This window comes from Trichophyton benhamiae (assembly GCF_000151125.1).
Source record: "Trichophyton benhamiae CBS 112371 chromosome Unknown contig01989.5, whole genome shotgun sequence".
NCBI lineage: Eukaryota > Fungi > Ascomycota > Eurotiomycetes > Onygenales > Arthrodermataceae > Trichophyton > Trichophyton benhamiae.
Genome location: NW_003315112.1, coordinates 1630745 through 1645343, shown reverse-complemented (window position 1 = coordinate 1645343; position 14599 = coordinate 1630745). Strand labels below are relative to the sequence as shown.

At 49.0% G+C, this 14599-nt stretch overlaps 5 protein-coding genes across 5 annotated transcripts; 2 read left to right on the top strand and 3 right to left on the bottom strand.

The window, feature by feature from the left end:
- Nucleotides 1-6: 6 nt before the first annotated feature.
- On the top strand, nt 7-2206 carry ARB_05275 (uncharacterized protein; the record flags this gene model as incomplete). The annotated part of the gene is made up of 2 exons (XM_003016935.1): nt 7-223; nt 255-2206. 2 exons carry the CDS (start codon nt 7-9, stop codon nt 2204-2206), a joined length of 2169 nt encoding a protein of 722 aa, XP_003016981.1.
- Nucleotides 2207-2774: 568 nt separating this feature from the next.
- On the bottom strand, nt 2775-3462 carry ARB_05274 (uncharacterized protein; the record flags this gene model as incomplete). Its single annotated transcript, XM_003016934.1, has 2 exons — nt 2775-3147; nt 3212-3462. 2 exons carry the CDS (start codon nt 3460-3462, stop codon nt 2775-2777), a joined length of 624 nt encoding a protein of 207 aa, XP_003016980.1.
- A 2886-nt stretch (nt 3463-6348) lies between these two features.
- On the top strand, nt 6349-8325 carry ARB_05273 (TPR domain protein; the record flags this gene model as incomplete). Its single annotated transcript, XM_003016933.1, has 1 exon — nt 6349-8325. One exon carries the CDS (start codon nt 6349-6351, stop codon nt 8323-8325), a length of 1977 nt encoding a protein of 658 aa, XP_003016979.1.
- A 136-nt stretch (nt 8326-8461) lies between these two features.
- On the bottom strand, nt 8462-10112 carry ARB_05272 (isoamyl alcohol oxidase, putative; the record flags this gene model as incomplete). Its single annotated transcript, XM_003016932.1, has 2 exons — nt 8462-9880; nt 9948-10112. 2 exons carry the CDS (start codon nt 10110-10112, stop codon nt 8462-8464), a joined length of 1584 nt encoding a protein of 527 aa, XP_003016978.1.
- Nucleotides 10113-11409: 1297 nt separating this feature from the next.
- Nucleotides 11410-14431, bottom strand: ARB_05271 (autophagy protein Atg13, putative; the record flags this gene model as incomplete). Its single annotated transcript, XM_003016931.1, has 3 exons — nt 11410-14061; nt 14151-14231; nt 14300-14431. The coding sequence occupies 3 exons, from the start codon at nt 14429-14431 to the stop codon at nt 11410-11412; spliced, it is 2865 nt and encodes a 954-aa protein (XP_003016977.1).
- Nucleotides 14432-14599: the final 168 nt, after the last annotated feature.

Here is a 14599-nt window from a genome sequence, read left to right as displayed (position 1 = left end):
GCGAGGATGAAGCTTTCCAACCATTCAGCGGTGCCAGTGTACACGATATCTGGCTCGTCTACTGCTAGGCCTCTCCCAGAATGGCTAGCTAGAAGACGGAAGCGAAGCTTGAAAGCAGACGCAGAGTATTCGAACCGGGTAGAACTGCTGCAAGATTTCGAGTTTGAAGAAGCAAGTCAGTGTATTCGGGTTAGTGAGGATGGGCAGTGGGTGATGAGCACAGGTCAGTATTGTCGAGTGTTTCCAATGAACAGATGGATTTTTAACTGGAAACGACACAGGTACCTACAAGCCTCAAATGCATGTACATTACCTACCACATTTATCTCTATCGTATGCCCGCCATACGATATCCTTAAATACGACATTCTTGCTCCTATCATCAGATTATTCAAAATCACTTCATTTACAATCAGATCGGTCCCTGGAATTCCATACGCCCTCTGGATGCCATTACACCACCCGACTGCCTCGATACGGCAGGGATTTGGTGTACGATAGACAATCCGCAGAAGCGCTCACACCCGCTGTTGGAGTCAATGAAAACGGCATGGGAGAGGTGTTTCGGTTGAACTTGGAGCAAGGAAGGTATATGCGCAGTTACGAAGTTGAAGTTGGAGGTGATGATTTCACCTCTCTTGGTGGAGGAGCCCTTCAAGGTGGCATACACACGGGAAGTGTTAACACTGGAGCAGTAGCCGAGGAAAGCCATAATCTGCTTGCTTTTGGAACGTCCATTGGGACTGTGGAGCTCTGGGATCCTCGCGCAAAAGCCAGAGCGGCTATTCTTCCATCTTACACAAACGAGAAATCGGAAATCACCGCCCTAGAATTCAACAGGTCGGGGCTTACTCTTGCCACAGGGTCGTCTACAGGTCTCATTCATTTATACGATCTTCGATCTCCCATTCCCATTCTCGAAAAGGACCAAGGCTACGGCTACCCCATCCACACATTAACCTTCCTTACTTCATCTATATCAACCCGCGAGCAGACAAGTGACCCGAAAATCATGTCATCCGATAAGCGCATTATCAAAATATGGGATCAACGGGATGGTACTCCATGGACGTCTGTAGAACCGGCTGTTGATATTAACAGTGTAGCCTGGTGCAAGGATAGTGGTATGCTATTAACGGCCAACGAAGGAAGGCAGCAGCACTCGTTCTTCATTCCACAATTGGGGCCTGCACCAAAGTGGTGCGCATTCCTGGACAACCTCGTCGAAGAAATGGCTGATGACCCTAATGACCCCCATGCATTTGCTACTGGTCAATCCGGCTCAGTTTATGATAATTACAAGTTCCTCACTGTTCCTCAGTTACGTACTTTGAACTTGGACCATCTCATTGGGACCACTACATTACTACGTCCATACATGCATGGTTACTTCGTTGCCCAACGCTTGTATGAAGAGGCACGACTTATCGCCAACCCGTTCATATGGGAAGAAGAAAGAGATAGAAAAATCAAAGAGAAGATTGATAAAGAGAGAGAAAGTCGTGTTCGCGGAAAGAAGAAGGTTGCAGCAAAGGTTAACCGAAAGCTTGCAGAGAGACTGCTTGAGAAGGAAGAAAAGAGAGAACGGCTTCAGGCCCGCAGGGTATTGGCGCAAGGAGGAGATGATAATGCCAAGAAGGAAGAGAATGGCACCGGCCCTGCCGAACCAAGTACTGGTGGCTTACTTGGTGATTCACGTTTCAGCAAGCTGTTCGATGATCAAGACTTCGCGATTGATGAGAACTCCAGGGAATACCTTCTCACTCACTCGGGCAATGCTCCTGTGACTGCCCCTAAGCCCGAGAGAGGATTGACAGCTGTTGAGGAGGAAGCTATTGATGAAGTTCCAGGTTCAAGCTCAGATGACTCGTCTTCGGAAGATGAAGGCCCACGATCGAAACGGGAGCCGTCTTCTAAACAGATATCTACTGCTTCTTATAGACGAAGCAAACCCAAACAGCCTCAGATGCAAGTGACCTCATCGTCTAAGGCCTCACGCACGCACGATCGTTCATTTGAGTCCAGAGTTCGTAAGCACCAAACCAAGGAGCGCCCTTCAGTGGCACGATCAGGGGGGGAGAAAACTGTCACTTTCGCACCCCAGCCGAAACCCAAGCCTAGACCAGCGGCCGACAATATTGATCGGACGAGCTACCAGAAGAAAGACCGCAGAAGTGCCTCCGGAAATACGTTCAGAAACATGTAATAGTGGCGTTGCTCATATACCCGTTCAATATCTTTTAGGAAACCCCGTATTGCCAATACGGATAATGCCTACGTCTCCCTTGCTCGGTACCTACATGGCATTTACAGGCAAGTCTACGGCTCTATGTAGCCAACCGGAACCGATATCAGGCCTTACACGGTACTCAAATGTGACATGTTACGGTCAATGGCTAATTTGAATATCCTTGAATGCCTCGACTGTGATGAGAAACAAAGTCGACTGGCAAATGCTGGTAATTATTGATGGCCAGGCTGAGAATTAATGAGCCTAGTAAACCGAGCCTCTACCGCCAGTTGCTATTTGACCTGCGACGAGACTTCAGTGAGGTTGTTTTTCAGCAAGCAGGAAGAAGTCATATCGGGCCTTGAGGTTCCATCGGGCTTTGATAGCCTCCGATAAGATGCTCAAGCCTCGTCTATTTTGTACAACCCTAGAGCTGCTGCGTCTAAGAATGACAAAAATTATGATAACATGCATATATAATGAAAGGCATAACCACATCTATTATTGGAACTCCTACCCCGGGGGGGAAGACTAATCAATCACTCTAAGCACGGCCGCACTCTACCTTGGCTACAATCTCGTTGACTTTCTCCAGGCTTGCGCCGGTTCCTTTCTCATACCTCTCCCAGAAGTTACTTGTATCGTTCACCCTCGGGTAAGGAACATCAGGGACAGGCACGCCCAAGAACTTGCAGAGAGGCTCCCATCCATCCTTCGCCTCGAACTCGAGTAAGTTGTCCGCTGGAACTAAGTCACGGACCATCTGGTAGTGCTGTTCCCAGACCTCCTTTCCATTCTTGCGGAAATCGCCGTGAAACAAATGTCCCCATAGCAGATTGAGCATCTCCACTCGCTTCCCTTGGATACCCAGTTCCCTGTTGGCAATATGGGCCTTGTGAATAGTGTCGAGAACAGAACTGAATAGGAGTCAGAAATTGAATCATGGGTATATTGTAGTGTATACTGCAATGCGATACTTACGTATACCATTTATCAACATCTCTCTTGTTCAGCACAACCTTAGCATCCGGATAAGCCGCTACGAGCTCAGGAATAAAGACGCAACCGGGAGCGTCGGTCGTAGCCTGGAGGCAAGTAAGCTTTCCGTTTCCAGGAAGTCTTTTATAATTTGAGAAGATGTATTTGGCATCATACCTGGCAATGGCCCAATAGAGCGTCCCAATCCTTTTTTTCAAAACTGCCGACGCCTTCGAATTTCGCACGCGTAGCATCAATCCACATTTCGCAATCCCTCTGGTTCTCTACGGCGCAGGAATACATGTGGTATGTGTCTTCGAAGCCGAGCATTTTTAGGGCTGTCCTGAGAGCTGGTTGATAGATCAGTACAACACTATAGCCTGGGTGAATGAGTGATCTGGCGATGGGCAGCAGAGCCAACATACAGAATGTTCCGGTGCGAGGCATCCCCGCACATATCACTTTCATAGGGACCACGCGGGTACATGTTCGCCTGTCAATATCAGTGATTACTGGGTTCTCCATACTTGATATATAGATAACAAATATTTCGCGTATTTGGAAATGGCAGAAGATTCAACGCTGAATATTCAATTTGAGAAGATGTAGTAGATCGATGAGCACAGAGCAGAACAGGCTAACAGCGTCTCATTTATACCTCAGTCTCCTGCAGCATTTCTTATTCGCACCATGTACCCCACGCATTCGTTTGTAGGCCGGCCTTATTGGCCATGGGTGAGAATCCTTGAGTTCCCTCGCGAACGCTTCAGAGGGTTGAAAGGCGGGCTGTAAGGTGCCGATATCCCGTTTGAAGAGCTCATAAGATACAACTTTCAGAGTGGGCAGGCGGCCCGGGGTTTCTTTGACACTTGCTATCTCCGACCCTGGCGGCCTTATTGACCTGCAATACCTGCGCACCCCCTCAGCCCACGAACAGGGGCTACGGAGTTATATGCGGCCCGGGGATAGCGCGAATAGCCCGCCTGCGGCTGTTTGCATGAGACTATAAAGTTCGGTCCTCGGACAGAACCACCCACCCCGCAGCTAACTATCTGGCACAGTGTACCGCGAAGCTTGTCTCACAGAAATCCAAGCCACCGCTTGAAGTACATGCTCTGTACTCCGCACTTTGCAGATTACAGTGTTCCTTGAACTGTAAAGAAAAGAGAATCATTGATCGGACTTCCTATGACTGTAAGTCGAAAGGCTGAGGACCATCTGCTCGAGAAGTCTTCAGCCTTGAGCCACTCTGCGACTCGGAGGTCGAGCTTCACGGATCTGCACTCTGTGGAATACAGCGATTGGTGGGCATGCAGGTGATGCATGCCCTCAGACGCCCTCCAACAGAGGGACAAAAACGTATTTGGAGAGCCAAAGTTGTACTCAATAATAGATACTTGTACGGGTTAGCCAGGGTACGACGGATCCAGGGTTCATTTGGATATCATTTTCAGACCAGCTGGACAGACACCACAGGAGTTATCAGGATCAGCTAAGGATTGATCTGTCTGGAGGAGCCCAGCCAAGCCGGAACGACGATTTCCGAATTCCACGCAAGGGCGCCGACACAGGAAAATAGCAGCAAATAAACCTGCAGCTGTTTGCTGGGATGTTATGAAGGATGACAATGAACTGACGAAGCAAACTAGTGTCTCCCCCTCGGTCGCAGACAACGACCGACCGTCCGAGAACATGTTACGACTGACCCGGTCAGCATCTCGGAGAGACAGTAGGATGCAAGTCGGGCCTCCACGCAGCTGAACCTCGCTTCATCCGTCTCGCAACTTGACGTCTTCCCTCGAGAGTCTCTGATATATCGAAATTTTGACCTCGACGTTCCAACTTCCGCTTCTGGTCGAACCGATTACTAAGCTTAGTTATTTATTACTAAGCATCGCTGTAATGACGTAATACTTTAAAAATAAGGGCAAAAAGACGTCAAAAGACAAAAGACGAGCAAGATACGAAATATTTCAGTCGTCCTGCAAGGATGCAACAGTTTGATAGTCTGGAGGTGTATGGAGTAGCGATGCTCCATTTGTCCCCGGATATACCTCGAAACATTGGAACTAATCTACAGCCCACCGGAATGCTGAAGTCCCGAGTTAAAGTGAGGATATCAAAAACTTCTACACACAACTCTACCCGAGTTCCGGAGTACATCTTAGCATCTTGACAGCGCATGGTATACCCCAGGAAGCCTAGGTGGTGATGACAACTACTGCATCAACGGCCGGTACGTTTCCTCCGGCCGAACCAATAGTGCTTGAAGGGAGATCGGGATTATCAGTCTATGTCCCCGATATGAATCCCCCTGGGCCTGGAAAAAGTTGTCCACCCATACCTAATGGCTAAGCGTGAGCTGTTACGTCTACGCCCTTTGGGATATGGAATTTATGTTCCCCTTGTCCTCAGTAAAAATTCGTTCGTTCCGCAGAGACCCAGAGTGAAGTCCTGCATATACGGGACCCCCCAGTGGAGTAAAATGTTGAAAATCCACTACGCTGGTATTTGCCCATCGACAAGTGGGAAAACATGCTTAGTGTGTCTTTGATGGTTGATTCTCAACATCGTACCTAAGGTTTCAATCCCAACCATCTCGAGCCACACGAAGGAATTCTGTTTATATAATTAGAGTACTGAGCTTCTGTACAATCTCCGACTCACTGCGTCGGCTCCGAGTAACAGGTAGTAGGATGACTGTCTGTTTCGTTGTTATTGCGGCCTTGTTGATATGCATAGTGATGATATGTTACTTATTGAACTACCATGGCCAATGACTATCCTATTGACCAACCTACAAATAACCGTAGAATAAGAGATCACTTTCTCTATCTGTCTCTCTCTCTTTGTCTCTCTCCTGTTTTTATACATATTTTATTCTCAAGGCAAAACCCTTTGCTAACTAGCGGAGCCGCACGGGATGCCAAGCCTCATATGATCACACAACTAGATAAATTCCAACAGTTGCGGTTGCGGTTCCTCAAGACAACAAGCAAACCAACCAACCCAGGGCGAGTAACCATATTAACCGTCCCGCGGCAATTGCTTCGCTATAGAGAAATCTGGCGGGGTGACAGCCCGAGTAACTGCAAGCTTGGCCATATATCAGCACTTTATTGGGGGCATAGCTAATAGCCATGGCGTCCCCCGCCACTCTTTTCATGACGCCGGCGGAGACCCAGCGGATACAAAAAACAGCCCAGGAACATGCCCAGGAACGCCAGGGGAAGGCTGGCCAGCCTCGAGAGGCCCATGACACGAAGGCCCTGGTCCAACAAGCCGTTGGAAAATCCGTGATGGATGACTTTGCAGCGGCAGCTTTAGATATGGGTACACTGCCAAAGGACAAGACCGAAGATACCGTGCCAGCATATGCAGTTGGGTGTCAATATCTGCCCTGCACAGCCAGCTTGGCAGATCTAGAGCCCATCAAGTTATCAGACCTTCGTATGGAAACGCACCATCGCGGCCGAGTGCTCTCTCTCCGCCGTATCTCCCCAGTGGTCAAGCTAAGATCGTCTAGCTGGACTATCGTGCAGGAAGCAGGCTCGGATGACGCAGACAGGCTTGAGCTGTCCCTCCACAACACGAGGAGTGGAGAAGATATGTTAGACTCTGCCTCAGCATTCTTCATTAAGGAGCCTTATTATACCCTTAATACCAACCATGAATCTGTGATTCGCGTCGACCACCCCTCGGATATGATCATTACCACGTACAGTGACAGCCCGTCCTCATGGCGGAATAACACAGGCAACAAGGACTCGGCATCCACTGCCTCTAAATCGGCTACCCAGTGTAAGGAAGAAGGAAATGCGGCTCTTGGGAAAAAAGCATACTGGAGGGCCCACGCCTGCTACTCGGATGGTTTGAAATCGATTCCAAAAGATGACGATAGCACACTACGTAAGGATATCTATCGAAACCGTTCTTACGTCAACCTTCTCCTGCAACGTTACGACGAGGCAATATCTGACGCATTCGCCTCTCTCACTCATGGAACTGAAGAGGAACAGAAGGCCCTTGATGCAAAGGCCTATTCTCGTGCCGGTAGTGCAGCATACAGCCTTGGTGATTTTGAGAGAGCCAAAGGCTTCTTTGAGGAGCAGGAGAAACTCCAGCCGGATGATCGACTGGTCAAGATTAACCTGAAAAGAATAAAACTGCGAGCCCAAGAGAGGGAATCAGGTATATATGATCTACAGAAAGTGGCATCCAGCCTTTCCAAATTGCAGGGCCGAGCTGATGTCGCAAGCTACTATGGATTCACTGAAATCAAAGAGAGCCCAGGAGCCGGACGTGGGCTCTTTGCGACGCGTGACATAGAGCCTAACGAAACAATCATGTACGAGAAGGCGTTCTGCGTCGTCTGGAGCCACGACCCGGAGGCAATGTCGTGTCTGACCATTGACATGCGAGACAATGCTAAAATCAGAGTATTCCCGTCTGGTCTTCACAAAGCTATAGTACAAAAACTAATGAACAACCCTTCCCAAGTGGAACGCGTATTGGCTCTCTGTGGAGAATACGAAGGACTGGGTAACAAGCTTCGCGAAATTGATGGCCAACCTGTCCTGGATACTTTCCAACTGCATGATATCGTGCAGCGCAACGCCTTTGGACCTGGCCAACAGACCGAAAATGAAGATGTCACCAATGCTAGTACCGGGCTCTGGTCTCGGGCATCATATATCAACCATTCCTGTGTCGCAAATACCAAGAAAGATTTTATCGGTGACCTGATTATCCTGCGTGCTACTCGTCGAATTTTAGCCGGGGAGGAACTAACTCATTGCTACGATGAGAACAGTGATTACAGCACCAGGGTAGCAACCATTGAGCGAACATGGGGCTTCAAATGTCAATGCAAGCTCTGTGCTGCCGAGGAGGCGGATGGCGAGGAATTACGTCAAAAGCGTGCAAACCTTGAAAAAGAGGTCGGCAATTTTAGGAAGAAAGAAAGCGCACAGCAGCCAAAGAAAATTGCCATCATCAGGGCCAAGCGTCTGCGTCAGAATATCCTCGACACTTACGATCAGAACAAGTACAAGGACCTACCACGCAAAGCTCTCTTTAACATTGAGCAATGGCTGCAGGCAGCTCGTGCCTTGTAGTTCTTATGGGGAAGAAAATGTATGGTATATACCGGGTACTGTGCCGCCGAACCTATATATTTACCAACGTCAAAATTATCCATGTATCTAGATATTATCAACAATAAAAAAAACCATTCTTAGAGTACCATTATGCTCAGAGTTTGAAGTATCCAGGCTCTAGACGTTGAAAGATACCTTCGGGGTCATATTTCTTAGCCACTTTGTGAAGCCGTTCAATATTGGCCTTTCCGTAGCTTCGAATAGGATCCTGCTTGACACTGGCATAATTCATATAAACAAAGTCATTCCAGAGGCCTCGTTCCTCAGCCTTTGCTTTTGCTGTCTCAAGCCAGCCAACATATGCGTCGATGACAACTTTATCATCTTCTGCGTTCTCCCATCTTGCACTGGGATTCATGATGATAATGGGTTTTGTATCATCTAGACCTAATGCATTACCGCCCCGTCTGGCCATTGGTTTGAGCATCGGGGTACCAATCGGTTCCAGTGAATATACCGGTAGATACCCCTTGACATTCTTTCGTAGAGGGTCGATAGCTTTAACCCAAAGGTCCAGGAGGTCCGAGAGAAGCTGCGCATCAGCCTCGATCGTTGCTGTCCAGTAACTCTCCCTCAGGCCATTGGGATTGGCATCGTTGAAATCCGTTGCAATCTGTGCCAGTGTAGAAGACTTTACTGTGTCCATCACCCGGCCTGGTTCAGCAAATATCCCGTCAAAGACCGCAGGATGGGTGCTGTTGTCCTTCATAGGCTCGGCATATTCCACTTGAGCTACGCAAATATACTGATCGAACTGCTGGATGTATACAACATTCACTATCAATGCAGACTTGGGATCCTGTTCTGCACCGTGCCTGGTATATTCAGCCAAATGCCGGAACATGCTCGCATTCTGAGCCCCTGGGTATACCAAGTTCCCTCCCCACATCTCTCCCCGTCTTAAAGGGTATGAAAAGACCTCAAACTTAGTGACTAGGCCGAAGTTGTTGCCACCACCTCGGAGGGCCCAGTATAGATCAGTATGTTGATGGGAACTTGCAAGAACAATATCACCAGAAGCCGTGACAACTTCGAAACTTCGAACATTGTCCGCCGCCCATCCGTATAGGTTGCTGAAGAAAGAGATGCCTCCTCCAAGTGTCAGGCCACAGACACCGATATCAGCCACCCTGCCGCCAACAACTACCAGGTCTTCTTTCTGGAGCCGCGAGTAGGCGTTGAGCCATGTGTTCCCTGCACCTAGAGAGACAGTACGTCTATCTTTGCTTACAATAATGCTCTTGAGGGAGGAAAAGTCGATGGTCAGACCACCGGCAATATTTGAAGCACCCGCCATAGCAGCATGACCCCCTGATTTTGCTGCAAAGGGGCACCCGGTACGGTGGCAGATTTTGATAGCAGCAGCGACATCCTGTGAGTTTTTAGGACGGAAGAAACATGTCGGAGATGTTTCCGATTGCTGAGAAGACCAGAACTGCGTCTTTTCCTCGTCATAGACGGTGGTATTCGGCAGACTGACCTGGTCTGCAAGCTTGCTCGTCAAAGCTTTGCACTGTATGAAATTGTTAGTTATAAATTGTTATTACATGAAACAGCATCATTGCCCTAGAAAGACTTACTGCCTGGACGCAATAGTCTGATATTGCGCTGGGTTGGCTCTGAGTCGCCAGGGTATCAACCGAGAACGCAGCAAGCTCAAGGCCTACCGCCAGTTGCTGACGGAAAAATCTCATCTCTGCTGGTGACCTCAAGTGTTTATTAAATGAATACGCTTGATTGCCCATCGCAACGGCCAGAAAGAACTGGCAACTGCCCCGTATTTCACACATCGATAATTGTTAAGCCTTCATGAAGGATCACCAATCAAAATAGAACCTGGCTGAAGGATTTTGTTCTTGTTCTGATGATCAGTTCAAAGCTAACTAACTGGCACCCGGATTGAAATATTGTGATTGCTTTGTTCAAAAAGACTTGAGACCCTTCTATAGTTATATCAATGTTAGGGAATGGCAGGTTGACTAACGTATAATAAAAAACCGTGATATTATGCTACTATGGAGATCTCGTTATACACAACGCGTGTTGAATATATCACATAGTACCTGATCCCATTTATCCCTATATGTCCATTCTCTTTGCCCTAGCAGCCTAATATGTGTTATGAAGTCGAATCGAATCGTGATGTCTATGGTAAAACGAAGGAAGACAAAAAGACAGCAGACCAACGCCCGAAGCCGAACCGAAGCCCAATCAACCGGCCGGTGAACCACGGTAACTATTTAAACAACTCAATAACCAAAAACAAAAAAACAAAACAAGCAATCGATACCAATCCAACTAACAAACCAATGTGCCAAACTGTAGTTCAAGGGGGAAAAAATAAAGAGGCTGCTGTGCTTTATTTGAGCAGAATAGATGTGAGATATATGGCATGGTTCTTTCCAAAAAAGAAAAGAAGAGAAAAGAAAAATGTTGGTAGAAGATATGCGAAAGAATAAGAAGGGCGGGGTTAATAGGGGATTAGAAGACCAAACCTGTCAAAGGCACCGCGCCATGTAGTACCAATGTACTCGACAAACAAATAGGAAGCCAATGCAAAGGATAAAAGTAACAAAAGGCTGCTGAGGGCAGGAATGAAGATGAGAAGCCAACTTATCCACAAGTGGTCTGCATCCGTATGGTAGGGGAAGGGAGCGAGGACGAGTGAGTATTACCACTTAAAGCGGCAAGTGAGGCGAGTATGATGTATAGTGGTAGCGAGATGGTGACGAGTAAGAGGGCTAACACGGAGACAGCAGCTAGTGCGATCTGTGTGGGCTTGGGTATGTGGAGGTAGAAGGGCATGGGCATGGGCATGGGCATGGGCATGGGCAATATGGTAGGGACACCGCCAGCGTCCAACCACAAACACCATCGTGGACCTGAACAAGAAGACAAGGCTCTCCGTCAGAACAAGAACAAGAATGGGGTAAGAACATGATCACGTATCAACGTAGAACTAGAACCACTTAAACCGCCATGTGTAACGGAGTGTAGGAAAGACGGGGGAGATGGGTATACAACAACAAAAAAAGAACCAAATTAATCCCAAGGATGAAATGAGCAGGGATTCCCACCGCCAGAACCAGAGCCGCCGCCACCATCACTTTCTCGATTATTCTCGCGATCTCGACGTCTGTCGTGGTCTCGTCTTGATTCATGGGTAGTTGTGCGGTGACTGATTCCCGCTCCGAAATCCGACATAGTGAATAATAGTGGTTCATCCTCGTCCATAATTCCATTACCGTGAGGGTTGGGACTCGATGAAGGGTTTACATTGCTCCATGGTGAACGGGCGGTGCTGAACCTTCTTGCGCTAGCTCGTCGTGCATGTGTATGTGAGGGATGTGCCTGTGGTTCTCGGTCAAGCGGTTGAGGAGTAACGCGAGGCTGGTAAGGCAAAGCTGTTCTGTCTTTTGTATTCTCCGCGTCAAGAGTCTGAGGGCTTTCCGTTTGGCGTCTGTCGACCGGGGATGGGACTGCAGGGTGGTTCTCCGCATCCGGACTCGCAGACTGCAGCAGCTCGCTGATAGATGGCGGGGATCTGTCTTGCGCTCCTAGACTGATACTTCTGGTAGTTGTCGGGAAGGGCAAGAAGTCAGGAACATCTTCGTCTCCTGTTGCGGTGTTGTTTGAATTTGCTGTGCTAGTTCGACGCTGAGCAGCAGAACTGGAGCGACGGAAACTAGAAATGAATGCTCCCCGGTGATGTCGGTTATGTGGAGAGGCAGGCAGCGGTATATCAATCGCATTGGCCGTAGTAGTTATTTGGGATGGTGGTCCTGATTCTGATTCTTGGTCAGGCTCAGAGGCTTCTCCCAGGGGAGATTCATGGCGAGGAGCGCGACGCGAGCGGGTATTTGTGGTAATGATATGGCCCGGTTCGTCGGGACTAGGATACTCAATCACGCTGTTTGAGCTCAGCCTAGATGGAACAGCTGGGGTATGTGGTGTATGTGGGGAGATAGCTTTGCCCGGAGATGATGATATGGATCCTGAGACGCCGCTAGGTAGCGAGTTTGCTGCAGCCGTAGATGTCGGGTTGCTTGTTGCGGCTGGAGGAAGGTGTTTGCTAGATGAGGAGGCAGTTGACCGATGTAGTAAGAGAGACGAAGTCATAGAATCTGACAAGGCGGTATTAGTGTCCTTCATCTTCTGGAACCTAGATAGTGTTGCTGTGGTAGTCCTTCTGCTCGATGCCGGATCGAAAGTCGAACCATCAGGACCGTTGGATAGCAAATCCTTCCGCTGGTCCAGCATCTTGAGAAACTCAGAGATGTTGTCTTCATCAGTATCGACCACAGGGAAAACACCAGAGGTCGAGTCTCGCTGTCCTGTTGCCATCGCTGACGATGAACTGATGCTTGCTTTTCCACTCGAGTTATTGTCTTCTTCGGTCTTGCTTCCTCCGCCGGTAGAGAGGCGGCCACGTCTGTGGCTGAACGAGCTGCTATACTTTGAGATAGGAGCTTGTTTTGGAGAAGCAGACATCGAGGAGAAGACAGCCTGGTCGGGCAAAACGTGCGCTGAGAGAGGGCGGGTGGATGAGTTCGGTATTCTCCTGGGAGATGGAGAGGCTCCTAGGACATTCTGGGCTGGGTTGACGCTTATATTTAAGGGTTCCCTGGTTGATGGGCTACGAGGAGCGCCGGGACCAGGAGAAGCTGAGAGTGGTGGTGCCTTGAATGGTTGGTAGGAGACTGACGGCCTGCGCTGCATTGAATGTCCGTCTTCGCCGGAAAGTGAAGCAACCCGTGCATGACCAAGTTTCGGTGAAGGCATCTGTGTTGGAGGAGAAGGCGAGCCACCAACTAACTCCCTAGCTGCGCGGAGGGCAGATATGGGACTTCCCTTGATGCTTGGATCGGCACGATGGAAGGTTGACATGCTGCCATATGCTTGGCTGAGATCCGGATTGTTCGAGGCCCTATGCTTGGCCGGCAAAGAGCCGATATCTACATTTTGGGCTCGAACTTGCTCTTCACGGTCATTCGCCGATGGTAGGGAGGGGCGGAATAGGTCATCATCCACCCCCATAAACCGCGAGCTGAACATGGACTCAGCGTCGTCGACACGAAATTCACAGTTAATCCGATAAGTCACACGAATCGAAAGTGGTCCAGCCGGGGATTCAGTGACACCGAAGGAGTAGGTATCCGGTTCATCGCTTGAGCTGCCGCACAGAGGAATAGCCAAGGGATCCGAACGGCTGCCGTATTGGCTTTTGCTTGCTGGTATTATGCGATGCTGTAGCCGCAAAGCTGGATGGGAGGCGACCTTCGACTGGCGTTTAGTGAACTTCCAGGCAGGCAGTAATTTAGAGTAAGCGAACAAGGAGCGAAATGTAATGATGCACTTCTTGTATGTCGTTGGTAAGATATGCGTCATGTCTCCTGGTAGACCAGAAGAGTTGGAAGAGCCCAACTCGATAACCCATCTTTCCAGAATGACCTCATTCCTTGTGCCGCGTTTCTTTTCCGGTGGCCCTCCAGGGGTATCGGAGAGAGCGTCAAAGACATCCCATCGCTTGCCATGATCATCTAGAATGACGAGTTCTTCGTGCTTTTGGAGCTGAGAGCCGTCGAGAAAGGTTTCGATGATGAGCGGCTCGGGCCGTTTATCGGTAGCGGTACAGTTCCGCCATTGGGTGAGATCTTCTCGCAGGGTATCTGTGTCATCGACCTCGACATTGAACTGCGGCAGTTAGCATCCTAGAACAACAGAAAGATAGACATATATAACAAAACCAAAGGGTGAGGCTCTATAAGTACCCATTTATTTACTTTCTTCACACCCTCTCTGTATATCGGCCGTAAAACGGTCCTCGAATGAAGAATAATCAGCGCCGCTTTGGTATGGTAGTTCTATACGACACTCATTAGCATATATTTCACTCGCTCCAGCTTCTAGCTCTGCTGTTCTACCAACATACCTGGATGATCTGGTTCAGCTTTGCGATCTGGTCTTGTACCTGTTTGTCTGAGAGCGGTCTCTCGTCTGCCGGTATGGGAGGGTTAGGAGCCTCCGAGGCCGGCCGGGGTAACGGCCGCGGTCGTTGATGCATTATCGACAGCCTCTCCGGCACCGATGGCGTTGTTGACTGTTGGTGTTTGGCTGAGGATGACTGTCGTCGTCGTGGTAGTAGTGGTAGTGGTAGTAGCGGTGTCTATCTACTTTCCAGCAGAGGGAGCAAAGAAGGCGTTGGAAGGGGATGAATCACAGGCCATGATAA